This window comes from Procambarus clarkii, chromosome 9, assembly GCF_040958095.1.
Source record: "Procambarus clarkii isolate CNS0578487 chromosome 9, FALCON_Pclarkii_2.0, whole genome shotgun sequence".
Taxonomy (NCBI): domain Eukaryota; kingdom Metazoa; phylum Arthropoda; class Malacostraca; order Decapoda; family Cambaridae; genus Procambarus; species Procambarus clarkii.
Window position 1 is genome coordinate 28,730,153 of NC_091158.1, and position 22,564 is coordinate 28,752,716.

At 47.6% G+C, this 22,564-nt stretch overlaps 1 protein-coding gene across 1 annotated transcript in view; it reads left to right on the forward strand.

Annotated features, from left to right (window-relative positions):
- The window catches only part of LOC123766095 (uncharacterized), a 902,969-nt gene that overhangs the window by 532,940 nt on the left and 347,465 nt on the right, over positions 1-22,564 (forward strand). The window contains exon 33 of the mRNA XM_069321294.1: positions 4,083-4,229. Coding sequence (XP_069177395.1) covers positions 4,083-4,229 — 147 coding nt within the window. The remainder of the gene's footprint in view (positions 1-4,082; positions 4,230-22,564) is intronic.

The following is a 22,564-nucleotide window of genomic DNA, read 5'->3' on the forward strand; positions in this document are numbered from 1 at the left end:
ATCCTCATCTGCTACGTAATATTACACTGATGCATATAGAAGCAAACATGGTATCCGACAGCTTCACTTACTTCACCGATGGCTCAATAGACCGGCAGAGACAAGAAACCGGAGCTGCAGTTAAAGCAGGAAACTCTGTAAATAGTTGGAGGCTCTCAAATGCGTGATCGACTTTACAAACAGAGATGCTAGCCATTCAAAAGGCTTTGGAACATGCTCTTGCTGAACACCGACATCATGTTATCATATATACAAATTCGATAACCGCCATTGAAACCTTGCAACAAGAACACATATGTGATAACATACATCTGATCACAAATGTCGTATCATTAATGCAAACACTCAAACGACAAGGCCGACGGGTACTTATCAACTGGGTGCCAAGTCATGTGGGAATAATAGGAAATGACATTGCAGACGAAGCTGCAAAACTTGCAACTAAGAGAAGAAATGTAGACATTTATATACCACAGAGTCTGTCACAGATTAAGAAAGTAATTAGAAACAGAGCAATGCAAAAGATGTACAGTGACCACAACACAGCAGTTGCAACATCAGGATCTGCGGGTTGGTACAAGAATTCAACCAACCACGAACCACTTAGTTTGATGAAAGGGAGCAGTAGAGCAAAAGAAGTACACATACATCGCATCAGGCTTGGATACCCATGTGCATGGGAAATAGGCTTACAGACTCCGGAAGATGAGAGGAAATGTCAGCACTGTGGAGAAATGCCCAGCAGACCACTGGAACATTATCTAACACAGTGCACAGTTACAAACCCAATAAGATTTCAACTTAGATTCAACAGAGCAGAAGAAGTTGTTAAACACATATGGCAAAATCTTACTGAAGCGACCATACGAGTCATAAATACTCATAATCCGCCCAAGTAAAACAGAAACAAGCAACACTTAGTGGGCCAGCCAGAGGCTTAGGGCCCGCGCAGGAATATCCCTGCAAAAAAAAAAAAAAACTGCTGTACAGGTCCTGGAGCCTACTGGGCTCTATCATATCTACACGTGAAACCGTGTATGGAGTCTGGCTCCAACACATCACTTTCTAATGCATTCCATTTGTCTACTACTCTGACACTGAAAAAATTATTTCTGATGTCTCTACTACTCATTTGGGCACTTAATTTCCACCTGTGTCCACTAGTACATGTGCCCCTGGTGTTAAATAGTCTGTCTTTATCTACTCTATCAATTCCTCTGAGAATCTTGTATGTGGTGATCATGTCTCCTAACTCTTCTGTCTCCCAGTGACATGAGATTTAATTCCTGTAGTCTCTCTTCGTAGCTCATAACCCTCAGTTCGGGTACTAGTATGGTGGCAAACCTCTGAACTTATTCCAGTTTAGTCATGTGCTTGACTAGATATGGACTCCATTCTGGAGCCGCATACTCCAGGATTGGTCTGACATATGTGGTATACAAAGTTCTGAATGATTTCTAACACAAGTTTCTAAACGTCGTTCTTATGTTAGCCAACCTAGAATATGCCGCTGATGTTATCCTCTTGATATGGGATTCAGGGGATAGGTCTGGTGAGATATCAACCTACAGGTCTCTCTCTCTCTTTGACTCTTGAAGTATTCCATATCCAAAATGATACCTTGTATTTGGTCTCCAGCTCCCTACACCTATCTTCATTACATTACATTTGCTTGGGTTAAACTCTAACAACCATTTGTTCGACCATTCCTGCAGCTTGTCCAGGTCTTCTTGAAGCCTCACGCTGTCCTCCTCTATCCTAATCCTTCTCATAATTTTGGCGTCGGCAGCAAACATTGAGAGAAATGAGTCTGTACCCTCTGGGAGATCATTTACATATATCAGAAACAGGATAGGTCCGAGTACAGAGCCCTGTGGAACTCCATTGGTTACTGCACGCCAATCTGAGGTCTCACCCTCTCGCTGTAACTCTCTGCTTCTTATTACTTAAGTTCACCCTTATCCACTGGAGCACCCTACCAGTTACTCCTGCCTATTTCTCCAGCTTATGCATCAGCCTCTTATGAGGTACTGTATCAAAGACTTTCCGACAGTCTAAGAAAATGCAATCTGCCCATCCTTTTCTTTCTTGCTTAATCTTTGTCACCTGATCGTAGAATTCTATTAAGCCTATAATGCAAGATTTACCCTCCCTGAACCCATGTTGATGGGTTGTCACGAAGTCCCTTCTCTCCAGATGTGTTACTAGGTTTTTTCTCACGATCTTCTCCATCACCTTGCATGGTATACAAGTTAAGAACACTGTTCTGTAGTTCAGTGTCTCTTGTCTGTCACCTTTTTTGTATATTGGGACTACATTAGCTGTCTTCCATATTTCTGGTTTGTCTCCCATCTCCAGTGACCTACTATACACTGTGGAGAGTGGCAAGCAAAGTGCTTCTGCACACTCTTTCAATACCCATGGTGATATTCCGTCTGGGCCAACAGCCTTTCTCACGTCCAGATCCAACAGATGCCTCTTAACCTCATCTCTTGTAATTTCGAACCCTTCCAAGGCCTCCTGGTTTACGGCCACCTCTCCTAGCGCAGCGACCGCACCTCGTTCTATTGTGAAGACCTCCTGGAAAATCTTGTTGAATTCTTCACACACCTCTTTGTCATTCTCTGTGGGCTTGTCCTCACCCATTCTAAGTTTCATCACTTGTTCCTTCACTGTTGTTTTCCTCCTAATGTGATTGTGGAGTAGCTTTGGTTCGGTCTTGGCTTTATTAGCTATATAATTTTCATACTTTTTCTCCGCTTCTCGTTTCACACTAACATACTCGTTCCTGGTTCTCTGGTATCTCTCTCTACTGTCTGGTGTTCAGTTATTTCGGAAGTTCCTCCACACCTGACAGCTGGGTGGACAGCGCTTCGGATTCGTAGTCCTGAGGTTCCGGGTTCGATCCCCGGTGGAGGCGAAGAGAAATGGGCAAAATGTTTTTTACACCATGATGCCCCCTGTTACCTAGCAGTAAATAGATACCTGTGAGTTAGACAGCTGTTACGGGCTGCTTCCTGGGGGGAAGGAGGTGTAACAAAAAGGAGGCCTGGTCAAGAACCGAGCCACGGGGTCACTAAGCCCCGAAATCTTCTCAAGATAACCTCAAGATAACGCCCTTTTGTTCAGTTCCTTTGCGTCCATTCATGCCCTATTAAACCACGGATTCTTCTTATGCTTCTCGGTTTTTTCCTTTCGGGCGGGCATTAACCTGTTTACTGCCTCCTGACACTTTTTTGTGACACAGTCCATCATGTCTTGTACGGACTTTGTTCTCGGTTCTGTGTCCCATGGTATATCCCTTAGGAATTTTCTCATCTCCTTATAATTTTCCTTTCCGTACGCCAGCCCTTTATTTCCTGGTTCTTTTTTGGGGGGAGATAAATCCTAGCTCTACCGGGTACTCAAAGATCAATACACTGCGATCACTCATTCCCAAGGGGGCTGTATGTGTGTTGTGTGTGTGTGTGTGTGTGTGTATGTGTGTGTGTGAGTGTGTGTGTGTGTGTGTGTGTGTGTGTGTGTGTGTGTGTGTGTGTGTGTGTGTGTTTGTGTGTGTGTGTGTGTGTGTGTGTGGAGAGACACTGCAGAATACAGTGTGCACACTAATTTGCAGTGTGAGGCTATAGCTGCAGATTAGCTATAATTCACAGCTATCTCACTCACCACCCCTCCTTGCTATCACTGGTTATAGGACTATAATCCCCAGAACCACCACTCACCACCCCTCCCTGCTATCACTGGTTATAGGACTATAATCCCGAGAACCACCATTCACCATCCCTCCCTGCTATCACTGGTTATAGAACTATAATCCCCAGCACCACCACTCACCACCCCTTCCTGCTATCACTTGTTATAGGACTATAATCCCCAGCACCACCACTCACCACCCCTCCCTGCTATCACTGGTTATAGGACTATAATCCCCAGCACCACCACTCACCACCCCTCCCTGCTATCACTGGTTATAGGACTATAATCCCCAGCACCACCACTCACCACCCCTCCCTGCTATCACTGGTTATAGGACTATAATCCCCAGCACCACCACTCACCACCCCTCCCTGCTATCTTTACAGATGACTCACGTTATAATCATAGAGAAGGATAAAGAAGAAGTGTTCAACAGCGACGGGGAAGTGATGGTTCATGTCCCCGAGGTAGAGGGCCGTCTGCGGCTGACCCGGAGCGGAGCCTCACAGAGTAACCACGTGTATACCCTGCAGGTGAGTACTACACGTGCTCCACGGGGTGAGTACTACACGTGTTCCACGGGGTGAGTACTACACGTGTTCCACGGGGTGTGTACTACACGTGTTCCACGGGGTGAGTACTACACGTGTTCCACGGGGTGAGTACTACACGTGTTCCACGGGGTGTGTACTACACGTGTTCCACGGGGTGAGTACTACACGTGCTCCACGGGGTGAGTACTACACGTGTTCCACGGGGTGAGTACTACACGTGTTCCACGGGGTGTGTACTACACGTGTTCCACGGGGTGAGTACTACACGTGTTCCACGGGGTGTGTATTACACGTGCTCCACGGGGTGAGTACTACACGTGCTCCACGGAATGAGTACTACACGTGTTCCACGGGGTGAGTACTACACGTGTTCCACGGGGTGTGTACTACACGTGTTCCACGGGGTGAGTACTACACGTGTTCCACGGGGTGTGTATTACACGTGTTCCACGGGGTGAGTACTACACGTGTTCCACGGGGTGAGTACTACACGTGTTCCACGGGGTGAGTACTACACGTGTTCCACGGGGTGTGTATTACACGTGTTCCACGGGGTGAGTACTACACGTGTTCCACGGGGTGAGTACTACACGTGTTCCACGGGGTGTGTATTACACGTGTTCCACGGGGTGAGTACTACACGTGTTCCACGGGGTGAGTACTACACGTGTTCCACGGGGTGAGTACTACACGTGTTCCACGGGGTGAGTACTACACGTGTTCCACGGGGTGTGTATTACACGTGTTCCACGGGGTGAGTACTACACGTGTTCCACGGGGTGAGTACTACACGTGTTCCACGGGGTGTGTATTACACGTGTTCCACGGGGTGTGTATTACACGTGTTCCACGGGGTGAGTACTACACGTGTTCCACGGGGTGAGTACTACACGTGTTCCACGGGGTGTGTATTACACGTGTTCCACGGGGTGAGTACTACACGTGCTCCACGGGGTGAGTACTACACGTGTTCCACGGGGTGTGTATTACACGTGTTCCACGGGGTGAGTACTACACGTGTTCCACGGGGTGAGTACTACACGTGCTCCACGGAGTGAGTACTACACGTGTTCCACGGGGTGTGTACTACACGTGCTCCACGGGGTGAGTACTACACGTGTTCCACGGGGTGTGTATTACACGTGTTCCACGGGGTGAGTACTACACGTGTTCCACGGGGTGAGTACTACACGTGTTCCACGGGGTGAGTACTACACGTGTTCCACGGGGTGTGTACTACACGTGTTCCACGGGGTGTGTATTACACGTGTTCGACGGGGTGTGTATTACACGTGTTCCACGGGGTGTGTATTACACGTGTTCCACGGGGTGTGTATTACACGTGTTCCACGGGGTGTGTATTACACGTGTTCCACGGGGTGTGTATTACACGTGTTCCACGGGGTGTGTATTACACGTGTTCCACGGGGTGTGTACTACACGTGTTCCACGGGGTGTGTACTACACGTGTTCCACGGGGTGAGTACTACACGTGTTCCACGGGGTGAGTACTACACGTGCTCCACGGGGTGTGTACTACACGTGTTCCACGGGGTGAATAGGAAACTTGGTTTACAGGGTGAGTACTGCAAGTGGTCGACGGGTTTAGTACTGTACGTGGTTCCATATGTGTGTGCTTCACAGACATGAGTGTGTGAAGCACACCTGTGTGTGAAGCATGTGGGAAAATTGTCGGGATTGATTAATTAGGAGAACTACTAGGGGGTTGTACTGTACTAAATTAAAAAAATTCTGTATTCAAAATTAATTCAACTAAAGTCCCTAGCTAGGGTTGTAAAGCCTAGCTCCTCTTGTCCTAATGACACACTGGGGGCTGTAAGGGGCAGGAGGGAGTCCCTAAGAGTGAATGGAGAAGTTGATTGAAGATCCACAATCCACCTGCAGAGAATTCGATACATCAGCTCGTATATTTACTACAAGTATAAGATTTAATAACTCAGTTCTATAACTGAACACTGGTTCTGTTTAAATCAAGGATCTAAACATGTACACAGTCCAGCCTAGCACCATAACTACAACAGCCAATATTCACATACTAATAAACACAAAAATTTGTATTATAGAGGTAAGATATATATAAATATGCTATAAAATGACCTTAAATGTAGCGAAAGTACTGGTAACTAAGTACAAGAGATTATACTCAAAATGATAAATTTATATGATAAATTAAAAATAACTAAGTTAGCAATTATTTACTTAATGTGTATTATCAATTATATATATATATATATATATATATATATATATATATATATATATATATATATATATATATATATATATATGTATATATATATATATATATATATATATATATATATATATATATATATATATATATATATATATATATATATATATATATATATAGTATCTATATATATATAGATACTTTCGAATACATACTTACGTACGGATACTTACGGATACATCGACGAAAGTATCCGTACCCGCATTGAACAACACCTCGACATCCTCACAGACCAACATCACCTCAGCACTGAAACAAGGATTATCAAGAAACTAACAACATTATATGGAGGACCAATGGCAATTCCACGACCAAGAGATGGCTTCCTGAACCTTGCAGGAATTAACCTCACTGAGGACCAAGTCACTCTCCTAAATCTGGGCATAAACTGTCATGTTATGTCCAGACCGAGTGAGATGGCCCGGAAAGTAGAGTTGGAAATTCTGTTGGACGACATATTCGACCTCGAGACACAAAAGAAGGTCACTACCAAAGATACCTTACAAGCAGAACTTATTGCAGAAGGAGGAAAGAATCGAGGCAATTACAGAAGCACCATACTGTCCCCCGAGCTCAAAGCGGCAGCTAAAAGCCTTCGTGAGAACAAGGAGATAGTTGTCAGGAGAGGTGACAAGTCGCCAATATATGTCATTCTTAAAAAAGACGAATATCTGGCGAAAATGAACATCATACTCTCTGACCAAACTAAGTTCCAAAGGGTAACGAAGGACACTACAGCCGAATTAAAAGCAAAGGTCAACAAACTGATCGAAACTGTGAACGCTAAGAAATCCGGACTCCACCTGCCAAAGATCATTGGGGAATATAAACCTGGATATGCGTATGGAAATGTCAAGACACACAAGCCTGGAAACCCACTTCGGCCAATCATTAGCCAGATACCCACACCCACGTACAGACTGGCGAAGCGACTCAACGGCCTGCTGACTCCTTATGTTCCCTGCGCCTTCAGCCTGAAGTCTCCAAAGGAATTTGTTGACTTACTGCGGGGCACACGGGCCACAGGGATAAGAGCCTCGTTGGACGTAGAATCGCTGTTTAACAACGTACCTGTGGACGAGACAATCGGGATGATAGCCGACAGAGTGTATCGTGATCCAGCCTGTACTCCTCTTGACATACCAGAAAATATTCTGAGGAAACTACTCCAAGCTTGTACTAAAGAGGCACCCTTCTTGAGCCCAGATGGGCACATGTATAAGCAAGTAGATGGGGTCGCCATGGGTTCTCCCCTAGGTGTCCTGTTTGCAAACTTCTACATGGGTACCATCGAGCAAAAAGTCTTAGTCGACATGAACTTGAAACCGGCCATATACTGCAGGTATGTTGACGACATTTTTACACAGGTACCTGATGTCAGACATCTGCAGGAGCTGAAGGAGGCATTTGAGCAGAGTTCCGTGCTGCGTTTCACTTACGAGATGGAAAAGGATGGGAAGCTGCCCTTTCTAGATGTAACAGTCATGAAAAAGAGCGGAGGTTTCCACACTGCAGTCTACACTAAGGAAACGAACATAGGAATGTGCCTAAATGCCAACAGCGACTGCCCAGACAGGTACAAGAGGAGTGTTGTTAACGCATATGTCGACCGTGCTCTCAGCCACAGCTCAGAATGGAAGCAAGTCGACGAAGAACTCTGTAGGGTAAGGCAGGTCCTAGTCAACAACGGCTTCTCCAATGGCTTCGTCGAAGACATCATAAGAAGGAAAGTGAAACGCCATGCAACCTCTGAAGAGACAACTAACACAACACCTATATCCCCAATTAGACTATTTTACAGGAACTTCTTTTCCACAGCTCATAAAACGGAGGAAAGGGTCTTGAAAGATATTGTTAATAGAAACGTTATCCCTACAGACAAAAATCAGAGGATACAACTGACGATTTACTATAAAACCAGAAAAACGGACAGCCTACTCATGAGAAACTCTCCAGACACAAAGCAGAACGCTTTAAAAGAGACCAACGTCGTCTATGCCTTCAAATGCCCACTTGGGGACTGTAAGCTCCAAAAAACCCAGTATATAGGCAAGACAACAACATCTCTTTTTAGGCGTTTAACGATGCATAAGCAACAGGGCTCCATTAAGGAACATATAATCTCTTCCCACAACCAAACCATCACCAGAGAAATCCTAGTAAACAACACAGAAATCATCGATAGATACAGCGATAGCTGGCGGCTTGACGTTTGCGAGGCATTACACATCAAGAAGTCAACACCAGCAATCAACAGCCAATTAATGCACAACTATATTCTACCCACCTCAAGACTCCGCTCCAATATAGAAGCATCAAGAAATATGGACCAATAGGCTTTCTACAAACACTTCTATTCAATACCCATTGTTTCGTGTTCTGTCTTGTGTTGATGAAATTAATACCCTATTAATGCCACCTCACCCCATCCTCCTCACTAAAATGTAGATATAAAATCGGAGATGCGTAAGTTCTATTCAGTTGTGTATTTGTAAACTAAAGTCTTTGAAAATGAAATAAGTTTTACGAAACGCGCTCGTGTCGCGTCAGACTAGAAATAAAAATGAATTTTGGAGAATTGATTTTTGAATTACCACCAACAGTGAAAAGAAATGTACGAAAGATTGAGAAAATTCGTGTTAGAATTATTAATCTTACTTTTTCGGTCATATTTAATAATATTATATATATATATATATATATATATATATATATATATATATATATATATATATATATATATATATATATATATATATATGTGTGTAGTACAGCTGTGTGTGTGTGTGTGTGTGTGTGAAGTACAGCTGTGTGTGTGTGTGTGTGTGAATTACCGCTGTGTGTGTATGAAGTACAGCTGTGTGTGTGTGTGTGTGTGTGTGTGTGTGTGTGAAGTACAGCTGTGTGTGTGTGTGTGTGTGTGTGAAGTACAGCTGTGTGTGTGTGTGTGTGAAGTACAGCTGTGTGTGTGTGTGTAAAGTACAGCTGTGTGTGTGTGTGTATGTGAATTACAGCTGTGTGTGTATGAAGTACAGCGGTGTGTGTGTGTGTGTGTGTGTGTGTGTGTGTGTGTGTGTGTGTGTGTGTGTGTGTGTGTGTGTGTGTGTGTGTGTGTGTGTGTGTGTGTGTGTGAAGCACACCTGGGAGTGTGTGAAGTACAGCTGTGTATGCGGACCCGTGACCAACTCCTGACAAGGTCTACACATGTATGAGTGTGCCGGCATCCGTCAGAAGCCTCTGGAGACAGCTGCCGTCTTTGGAAAAGTTATGGAAGTCGTAAGTCGTCACTGAACCTCACGACCCTCAAGTCATCACTGAACCTCACGACCCTCAAGTCATCACTGTACCTCACGACCCATAAGTCATCACTGAACCTCACGACCCTCAAGTCATCACTGAACCTCACGACCCCAGAGAAACTTGAAACAATATTTTTCGATTATTTAATATAAATAAATATTATTTGTTATTGCAATATAGTGACCTGAATAAACGTGTGAAAATAGCGACTGTTATAATGTTTTTTAGGGTCGGGAAATGAGGCGGGGTGGTAGACGCCTGACTCACTCTCATCACAAACATTCATGTATGTATAAGTTTCGAACCCCAAAAGCATTAAAACTAATTTTGAGGTAAATCTACAGAAGGAGGAAGGGTGTCAGCTGTTGTCCCAGATAACATTCTACTGTCTTGCCTTTCTCGGATTCAAATATTATTGCAATTGGGGTCTTGTAGTTGTAAATGACCTGTGAAACTTTTGTCTAAATAAGAAAAAAAAATACTTTTTATCGTTATTTACTCAGAGTACTCAAGTTTGTTAATAATTTTACCTTTTATTGATCTCATAGTAATGGAAGTTAAAATTTACGTGCAGGGACACACAGCAGAGACACACAGCAGGGACACACAGCAGGGACACACTGCAGGGACACACAGTAGAGACACACAGTAGAGACACACAGCAGGGACACACAGCAGAGACACACAGCAGAGACACACAGTAGGGACACACAGTAGGGACACACAGTAGGGACACACAGTAGGGACACACAGTAGGTACACACCGCATGGACACAAAGTAAGGACACACAGCAGGGACAAACAGCAGGGACACAAAGTAGTGACAAACAGCAGGGACACTGTTACGGCCACAATGGGACGCAACCGGGTTCTTTTCTGGTGGTACGAAAGTTCTGGTATCCGGCCCCAAGTTAGTAGTGGTTTTCAAGGGGTGAGTTCAGTAATGCAAGTAAAACAAAAGGGGGAGTTACATTAAACACAACAGTTCATCAATTTATCCATATATAATTATTTTCCCATCACCATATATATATATATATATATATATATATATATATATATATATATATATATATATATATATATAATCTTTGGACAACACCCACCAGTGGGACTCGAACCCAGAAAGCACAACTACCTTCCAGTAGCTGCCATAACTAGTATGCTTTAACCCACTACACCATCAGACCCTACAAAAGAAGTAGAGACTTCGAGATATATATACATCTCAGAAGTCTCTACTTCTTTTGTAGGGTCTGATGGTGTAGTGGGTTAAAGCGTACTAGTTATGGCAGCTACTGGAAGGTAGTTGTGCTTTCTGGGTTCGAGTCCCACTGGTGGGTGTTGTCCAAAGATTGTTAATCTTCACTTGTGGTTTATGCAAGTATAGGCTTATATATATATATATATATATATATATATATATATATATATATATATATATATATATATATATATATATAGTATATTTTGGTAGCAGTCTTTCCTGTTGTCACGTTATGTCCAGACCGAGTGAGATGGCCCGGAAAGTGGAGTTGGAGATTCTGTTGGACTACATATTCGACCTCGAAGCACAAAAGAAGGTCACCACCAAAGATACTTTACAAGCAGAACTTATTGCGAAAGGAGGAAAGAATCGAGGCAACTACAGAAGAACCATACTGTCCCCCGAGCTCAAAGCGGCAGCTAAGAGCCTTCGTGAGAACAAGGAGATAGTTGTCAGGAGAGGCGACAAGTCGCCAATATACGTCATTCTTTAAAAAGACGAATATCTGGAGAAAATGAACCTCATACTCTCTGACCAAACTAAATTCCAAAGGGTAACGAAGGACACTTCAGCCGAACTGAAAGCAAAGGTCAACAAATTGATCGAAACTGTGAACGCCAAGAAATCTGGACTCCACCTGCCAAAGATTATTGGGGAATATAAACCTGGATATGCGTATGGAACTTTCAAAACACACAAGCCTGGAAACCCACTTCGGCCAATCATCAGCCAGATACCCACACCCACGTACAGACTGGCGAAACGACTCACTTGCTGACTCCTTATGTCCCTTGCGCCTTCAGCCTGAAGTCTCCAAAGGAATTTGTTGACTTGCTGCGGGGAACACGGGCAACAGGGATAAGAGCCTCGTTGGACGTAGAATCTCTGTTTACCAACGTACCTGTGGATGAAACAATCGGGATGAAAGCCGACAGAGTGTACCGTGATCCGGCCTGTACTCCTCTTGACATACCAGAAAACAGTTTAAGGAAACTACTCCAAGCTTGTACTAAAGAGGCACCCTTCTTGAGCCCGGATGGACACATGTATAAGCAAGTAGATGGGGTCGCCATGGGTTCTCCCCTAGGTGTCCTGTTTGCAAACTTCTACATAGGTACCATCGAGCAAAAAGTCTTAGTCGACATGAATTTGAAACCGGCCATATACTGCAGGTATGTTGACGACATTTTTACACAGGTACCTGATGTCAGACATCTGCAGGAGCTGAAGGAGGCATTTGAGCAGAGTTCCGTGCTGCGTTTCACTTACGAGATGGAGAAGGATGGGAAGCTGCCCTTTCTAGATGTAACAGTCATGGAAAGGAGTGGAGTTTTCCACACTGCAGTCTACACTAAGGAAACAAACATAGGAATGTGCCTGAATGCCAACAGTGACTGCCCGGACAGGTACAAGAGGAGTGTTGTTAACGCTTATGTCGACCGTGCTCTCAGCCACAGCTCAGAATGGAAGCAAGTCGACGAAGAACTCTGTAGGGTAAGGCAGGTCCTAGTCAACAACGGCTTCTCTAATGGTTTCGTGGAAAACATCATAAGAAGGAAAGTGAAACGCCATGCAACCTCTGAAGAGACAACTAACACAACACCTATACCCCCTATTAGACTATTTTACAGGAACTTCTTTTCCACAGCCCGTAAAACCGAGGAAAGGGTCCTGAAAGATATTGTCAGTAGAAACGTTATCCCTACAGACAAAAATCAGAAGATACAACTGACGATTTACTATAAAACCAGAAAAACGGTCAGCCTACTCATGAGAAACTCTCCAGACACAAAGCAGAACGCTTTAAAAGAGACCAACGTCGTCTATGCCTTCAAATGCCCCTTGGGGACTGTAAGCCTCAAAAAAACCAGTATATAGGCAAGACAACAACATCTCTTTCCAGGCGTTTAACGATGCATAAGCAACAGGGCTCCATTAAGGAACATATAATCTCTTCCCACAAACAAACCATCACCAGAGAAATCTTAGCAAACAACACAGAAATCATAGATAGATACAGCGATAGCAGGTGGCTTGACGTCTGCGAGGCACTACACATCAAGAAGTCAACACCAGCAATCAACAGCCAATTAATGCACAACTATATTCTACCCACTTCAAGACTCCGCTCCAATATAGAAGCATCAAGAAATATGGACCAATAGGCTTTCTACAATTACTTCCATTCAATACCCATTGTTTCGTGTTCTGTCTTGTGTTTGAATTTAATACCCATTCAATACCCATTGTTGAAAGTTTGTTTTCACCTCATCCACCTTACCCAAATGTAGATATAAACTCGAAGATGTGTAAGCTCTATTCAGTTGTAAACTAAAGTCTTTGAAAATGTAATAAGTTTTACGAAACGCGCTCAAGTGTCGCGTCAGACTAGAAATAAAAATTAATTTTGGAGAATTGATCTTTGAATTACCACCAACAGTGAAAAGAAACGTAAGAAAGATAGAGAAAATTCGTGTTAGAATTATTAATCTTACTTTTTCGGTCATATTTAATAATATATATAAATATATATATATTATATATATATATATATATATATATATATATATATATATATATATATATATATATATATATATATATAATGTCGTACCTAGTAGCCAGAACGCACTTCTCAGCCTACTATGCAAGGCCCGATTTGCCTAATAAGCCAAGTTTTCCTGAATTAATATATTTTCTCTCATTTTTTTCTTATGAAATGATAAAGCTACCCATTTCATTATGTATGAGGTCAACTTTTTTTTATTGGAGTTAAAATTAACGTAGATATATGACCGAACCTAACCAACCCTACCTATCCTAACCTAACCTATCTTTAGAGGTTAGGTTAGGTTAGGTAGCCGAACACACAGCAGGGACACACAGCAGGGACACACAGTAGGGACACACAGCAGGGACACACAGTAGGGACACACAGTAGGGACACACAGCAGGGACACACAGCAGGAACACACAGCAGAGACACACAGCAGGGGCACACAGCAGGGACACACAGCAGGGACACACAGCAGGGACACACAGCAGGGGCATACAGTAGAGACACACAGCAGGGACACACGACAAGGACACAAAGCAGGGACACACAGCAGGGACACACAGCAGGGGCATACAGTAGGGACGCACAGCAGGGACACACAGCAGGGACGCACAGTAGAGACGCACAGCAGGGACACACAGCAGGGACGCACAGTAGAGACGCACAGCAGGGACACACAGCAGGGACACAGAACAGGGACACACAGTAGGGGCACACATCAGGGACACACAGCAGGAACACACAGCAGAGACACACAGCAGGGGCACACAGCAGGGGCACACAGTAGGGACACACAGTAGGGATACACAGTAGGGACATCCAGAAGCGACACACAACAGAGACACACAGTTGGGACACACAGCAGGGACACACAGCAGGGACACACAGCAGGGACACACAGCAGGGACACACAGCAGGGACACACAGCAAGGACACACACCAGGGACACACTGTACGGACACACAGTAGGGACACACAGTAGGGAAACACAAGAGGGACACACAGTAGGGACACACAAGAGGGACACACAGTAGGGACACACAGTAGGCACACACAGTAGGGACACATAGCAAGGACACACAGTAGTGACACACAAGAACGACACACAGTAGGGACACACAAGAACGACACACAGTAGGGACACACAGTAGTGACACACAGTAGGGACACACAGTAGGGACACACAGTAGGGACACACAGTAGGGACACACAGTAGGGACACATAGTAGGGACAAACAGTAGGGACACACAGTAGGGACACATAGTAGGGACACACAGTAGGGACACACAGTAGGGACACACAGTAGGGACACACAGTAGGGACACACAGTAGGGACACATAGCAAGGACACACAGTAGTGACACACAAGAACGACACACAGTAGGGACACACAAGAACGACACACAGTAGGGACACACAGTAGTGACACACAGTAGGGACACACAGTAGGGACACACAGTAGGCACAAACAGTAGGGACACACAGTAGGGACACATAGTAGGGACAAACAGTAGGGACACACAGTAGGGACACATAGTTGGGAAACACAGTAGGGACACACAGTAGGGACACACAGTAGGGACACACAGTAGGGACACACAGTAGGGACACACAGTAGGGACACACAGTAGGGCCACACAAGAGGGACACACAGTAGGGACACACAGCAGGGACACACAGTAGGGACACACAGCAGGGACACACAGTAGGGACACACAGTAGGGACACACAGTAGGGACACACAAGAACGACACACAGTAGGGACACATAGCAAGGACACACAGTAGGGACACACAAGAACGACACACAGTAGGGACACACAGTAGGGACACACAGCAGGGACACACAAGAGGGACACACAGTAGGGACACACAGTAGGGACACACAGCAGGGACACACAGCAGGGGCACACAGTAGAGACACACAGTAGAAACACACAGCAGGGACACACAGTAGGGACACACAGCAGGGACACACAGCAGCGACACACAGCAGGGACACACAGCAGCGACACACAGCAGCGACACACAGCAGCGACACACAGCAGGGACACACAGCAGCGACACACAGCAGGGACACACAGCAGGGATACACAGTAGGGACACACAGTAGGGACACACAGCATGGACACACAGAAGGGACACACAGTCGGAACACAGCAGGGACATACAGCAAGGACACACAGCAGGGACACACAGCAGGGACACACAGCAGGGGCACACAGTAGAGACACACAGTAGAGACACACAGCAGGGACACACAGTAGGGAAACACAGCAGGGAACAACCCAGCAGGATCCCACAGCAGGGACATACAGCAGGGACACACAGCAGGGACGCACAGTTGGGACACACGGCAGGGACACACAGCAGGTACACATAGTAGGGAAGCACAGCAGGGACACACAGCAGTGAACAACACAGCAGGAACATACAGCAAGGACACACAGCAGGGACACACACACACAGTAGGGACACACACACATCAGGGAAACACACGCAGGTGGGACACACAGCAGGGACACACACGCAGCTGGGACACACAGCAGGGACGCACAGTAGGGACACACGGCAGGGACACACAGAAGGGACACACAGCAGGGACATACAGAAGGAACACAGAGCAGGAACACACAGCAGGGACACTTAGCAGGGACACACAGCAGAAACACAAAGCAGGGACACACAGCAGGGACACACACACCAGGGACACGCACGCAGGAGGGTCACACAGCAGGGACACACACGCAGCCGGGACATACAGAAGGAACACACAGCAGGGTCACACAATAAGGACACAGCAGGGACACACACACAACATGGACACATACACAGCATGGACACACAGCAGGAATACACAGCAGGGACACACAGCAGGGACACACAACAGGGACACAACAGGGACACACAGTAGGGACAAACAGCAGGGACACACAGCAGGGAACCACTCAGCATTGGCACACAGAAGGGATACAAAGTAGGGACAAACAGGGACACACAATAGGGACTCACAGCAGGGGCACACAGTAGGGACATACAGCAGGGACACACAACAGGGACACACTCCAAGGACACACAGCAGGGACACACACACACACACAGCAGAGACAAACAGCAGGGACACACAGTAGGGACACACTCTAGGGACACACAGCAGGGACACACACACACTGCAGGGACACACACTCACAGTAAGGACACACACACAGTAGGGACACATAGCATGGACACACATCAGGGAAACACAGCAGAGGACAACACAGCAGGGAACAACACAGCAGGGACACACAGCAGGGACATACAGCTGGGACACCCAGCAGGGATACACAGCAGGGACACACAGCAGGGACACACAGCAGGGACACACAGCTGGGACACCCAGCAGGGATACACAGCAGGGACATACAGCAGGGACACACAGCAGGGACACACAGCTGGGACACCCAGCAGGGATACACAGCAGGGACATACAGCAGGGACATACAGCAGGGACACACAGCAGGGACACACAGCAGGGACATACAGCTGGGACACCCAGCAGGGATACACAGCAGGGACACACAGCAGGGACACACAGCAGGGACATACAGCTGGGACACCCAGCAGGGATACACAGCAGGGACATACAGCAGGGACATACAGCAGGAACAAACAGCAGGGACACACAGCAGAGACACACAGTAGGGACACACAGCAGGGGCACACAGTAGGGTCACACAGCATGGACACACTGCAGGGACACTCAGTAGGGACTCACAACAGGGACACACAGAAGGGACACACTGCAGGGAAACACTGCATGGACTCACAGCAGGGACACACAGAAAAACACAGCAAGGGACACACAGCAGGGACACACAGCAGGGACATACAGCAGGGACACACAGCAGGGACATACAGCAAGGACACACAGCAGGGACATACAGCAAGGACACACAGAAGGGATACACAGTAGGGACACACAGTAGGGACACACAGCATGGACACACAGAAGAGACACACAGCCGGAACACAGCAGGGACACACAGCAGTGACACACAGCAGGGACATACAACAGGGACACACAGCAGGGACACACAGTAGGGACACACAGCAGGGACACACAGCAGGGACACACAGCAGGGACACACAGTAGGGACACACAGTAGGGACACACAGCAGGGACACACAGAAGGGAAACACAACAGGGAACAACCCAGCAGGAACACACAGCAGGGACATACAGCAGGGACACACAGCAGGGACGCACAGTAGGGACACACAGTAGGAACACACGGCAGGGACACACAGAAGGGACACACAGCTGGAACATACAGCAGGTACACATAGTAGGGAAACACAGCAGGGACACACAGCAGTGAACAACATAGCAGGGACATACAGCAAGGACACACAGCAGGGACACACAGCACGGACACTCAGTAGGGACACACAGCCGGGACACACAGCAGGGACACACACCCAGTAGGGACACACAGGATGGACACACAGTAGGGACACATAGCAGGGACACACACACAGTAGAGACACACAGCATGGACACTCAGTAGGGACACACAGCCGGGACACACAGCAGGGACACACACCCATTAGGGACACACAGGTTGGACACAGAGCAGGGAACAACACAGCAGAGACATACAGCAGGGACACACAGCAGGAACCAACCCGTTCTCGCAAATTTAATAAGTCAATATTGACTTATTAGTTGCGTGCATTGGTGACATACTAAACATAATAGTTTCCCTTGAAAAGCTTCATAGAAAACACCGACCTTACCTAACCTACTTAGTATGTTAAAATAAGCATCTTATAGCTTCGTAATTACAATTGTTACTTAACCTATTATAGGTATAGGTTAGGTAATCATTGTAATTACGAAGCAATAAGATGCTTATCTTAACATACTAAGTAGGTTAGGTAAGGTCGCTGTTTTCTATGAAGCTTTTCAAGGGAAACTATTATGTTAAGTATGTCACCTATGCACATATTTAATAAGTCAATATTGACTTATTAAATTTGCGAGAAAGGTTGCAGGAACACACAGCAGGGACACACAGTAGGGACAAACAGCAGGAACACAGAGCAGGAACACACAGCAAGGACACACAGCAGGAACACAGAGCAGGAACACACAGCAGGGACACACAGCAGGGACACGCAGCAGAAACACACAGCAGGGACACACAGCAGGGACACACACACCAGGGACACGCACGCATTAGGGTCACACAGCAGTGACACACACGCAGCCGGGACAAACAGAAGGAACACACAGCAGGGACACATACACAGCAGGGACACACAGCAGGGACACACAGCAGGGACACACAGCAGGGACACACAATAGAGACACAACAGGGACACACAGTAGGGACAAACAGCAGGGACACACAGCAGGGAACAACTCAGCATTGACACACAGCAGGGATACACATCAGGGACACACAAAAGGGACACACACAGCAGGGACAAACAGCAGGGACACACAGCAGGGACACACAGCTGGGGCACACAGTAAGGACACAAAGCAGAGACATACAGCAGAGACACACAACAGGGACACACATCAGGGACACACACACACAGTAGGGACACACAGCAGAGACAAACAGCAGGGACACACAGCAGGGACACACACACACAGTAGGGACACACAGCAGAGACAAACAGCAGGGACACACAGCAGGGACACATTCTAAGGACACACAGCAGGGACACACAGAAGAGACACACACACACAGCAGGGACATACACACACAGTAGGGACACATAGCATGGACACACATCAGGGAAACACAGCAGGGGACAACACAGCAGAGGACAACACAGCAGGGACATACAGCTTGGACACACAACAGGGATACACAATAGGGACACACAGCAGGGACATACAGCATGGACACTCAGTAGGGACACACAGCAGGGACACACAGCAGGTACACACAGCAAGGAACAACACAGCAGGGACACACAGCAGGGACATACAGCTGGGACACACAACAGGGATACACAATAGGGACACACAGCAGGGACATACAGCAGGGACAAACAGCAGCGACACACAGCAGGGACACACAGCAGGGACAATGTAGGGACACACACAGCAGGGACACACACACAGTAGGGACACACTGCATGGACACACAGCATGGACACACAGCAGGGAAACTCAGCAGGGGACAACTCAGCAGGGGACAAAACAGCACGGGAAAACACAGCTGGGACACACAGCAGGGACACACAGCAGGGACACACAGCAGGGACACACAGTAGGGACACACAGTAGGGACACACAGTAAAGACTCACAACAGGGACACACATTAGGGACACACAGCAGGGACACACAGCAGGGACACTCAGCAGGGACATACAGCAGGGACACACTGCATGGACACACAGCATGGACACGCAGGGAAACCCAGCAAGGGACAACACAGCAGGGACACACAGCAGGGACACACAGCAGAGATACACAGCAGGGACACACAGCAGGGACATACAGCAGGGACAAACACCAGGGACACTCAGCAGGGACACACAGCAGGAACACACAGTGGGGACACACTGCAGGGACACACAGCTTGGACACACAGGAGGGAAACATAGCAGGTGAGAACACAGCAGGGACACACAGCATGGGAAAACACAGCAGGGACACACAGCAGGCACACACAGCAGGGAACAACACAGCATGGGACAACAAAGCAGGGACACACAGCAGGGACACACACAGCAGGGACACACATCAGGGACACACAGCAGACACACACAGCAGATACACACAGCAGCATTGCACAGAAGGGACATACAGCAGGGATACACAGTAATGACACATAGCAGGGATACACAGTAATGACACATAGCAGGGACACACATCAGAAATACACAGCAGGGACACATAGCAGAGACACACAGCAGGGAACAACACAGCAGAGGACAACAAAGCAGGGACACACAGCAGGGATACACAGCAGGGACACACAGCAGGGACACACAACATGGGACAACACAGCAGGAACACACAGCAGGGACACACAACAAGGGGCAACACAGCAGGGACACACAGCAGGGACACACAACAGGGGACAACACAGCAGGGACACACAGCAGGGACACACAGCAGGGACACACAGCAGGGACACACAACAGGGGGCAACACAGCAGGGACACACAGCAGGGACACACAACAGGGGACAACACAGCAGGGAAACACAACAGGGGACAACACAGCAGGGGCACACAGCAGGGACACACAGCAGGGACACACAACAGGGGACAACACAGCAGGGACACACAACAGGGGACAACACAGCAGGGGCACACAGCAGGGACACACAGCAGGGACACACAACAGGGGACAACACAGCAGGGACACACAACAGGGGACAACACAGCAGGGGCACACAGCAGGGACACACAACAGGGGACAACACAGCAGGGACACACAACAGGGGACAACACAGCAGGGACACACAACAGGGGACAACACAGCAGGGGCACACAGCAGGGACACACAGCAGGGAACCACTCAGCATTGGCACACAGAAGGGATACACAGCAGGGACAAACAGGGACACACAATAGGGACTCACAGCAGGGGCACACAGTAGGGACATACAGCAGGGACACACAACAGGGACACACTCCAAGGACACACAGCAGGGACACACACACACACACAGCAGAGACAAACAGCAGGGACACACAGTAGGGACACACTCTAGGGACACACAGCAGGGACACACACACACTGCAGGGACACACACTCACAGTAAGGACACACACACAGTAAGGACACATAGCATGGACACACATCAGGGAAACACAGCAGAGGACAACACAGCAGGTACACACAGCAGGGACACACAGCAGGGACACACAGCAGGGACATACAGCTGGGACACCCAGCAGGGATACACAGCAGGGACACACAGCAGGGACACACAGCAGGGACACACAGCTGGGACACCCAGCAGGGATACACAGCAGGGACATACAGCAGGGACATACAGCAGGGACACACAGCAGGGACACACAGCTGGGACACCCAGCAGGGATACACAGCAGGGACATACAGCAGGGACATACAGCAGGGACAAACAGCAGGGACACACAGCAGAGATACACAGCAGAGACACACAGTAGGGACACACAGCAGGGGCACACAGTAGGGACACACAGTAGGGACACACAGCAGGGACACACAGCAGGGACACACAGCAGGGACATACAGCTGGGACACCCAGCAGGGATACACAGCAGGGACACACAGCAGGGACACACAGCAGGGACATACAGCTGGGACACCCAGCAGGGATACACAGCAGGGACATACAGCAGGGACATACAGCAGGGACAAACAGCAGGGACACACAGCAGAGACACACAGTAGGGACACACAGCAGGGGCACACAGTAGGGACACACAGTAGGGACACACAGCAGGGACACACAGAAGGGAAACACAACAGGGAACAACCCAGCAGGAACACACAGCAGGGACATACAGCAGGGACACACAGCAGGGACGCACAGTAGGGACAGACAGTAGGAACACCCAGCAGGGATACACAGCAGGGACACTCAGTAGGGACTCACAACAGGGACACACAGAAGGGACACACTGCAGGGAAACACTGCATGAACACACAGCAGGGACACACAGAAAAACACAGCAAGGGACACACAGCAGGGACACACAGCAGGGACATACAGCAGGGACACACAGCAGGGACATACAGCAAGGACACACAGCAGGGACATACAGCAAGGACACACAGAAGGGATACACAGTAGGGACACACAGTAGGGACACACAGCATGGACACACAGAAGGGACACACAGCCGGAAAACAGCAGGGACACACAGCAGTGACACACAGCAGGGACATACAACAGGGACACACAGCAGG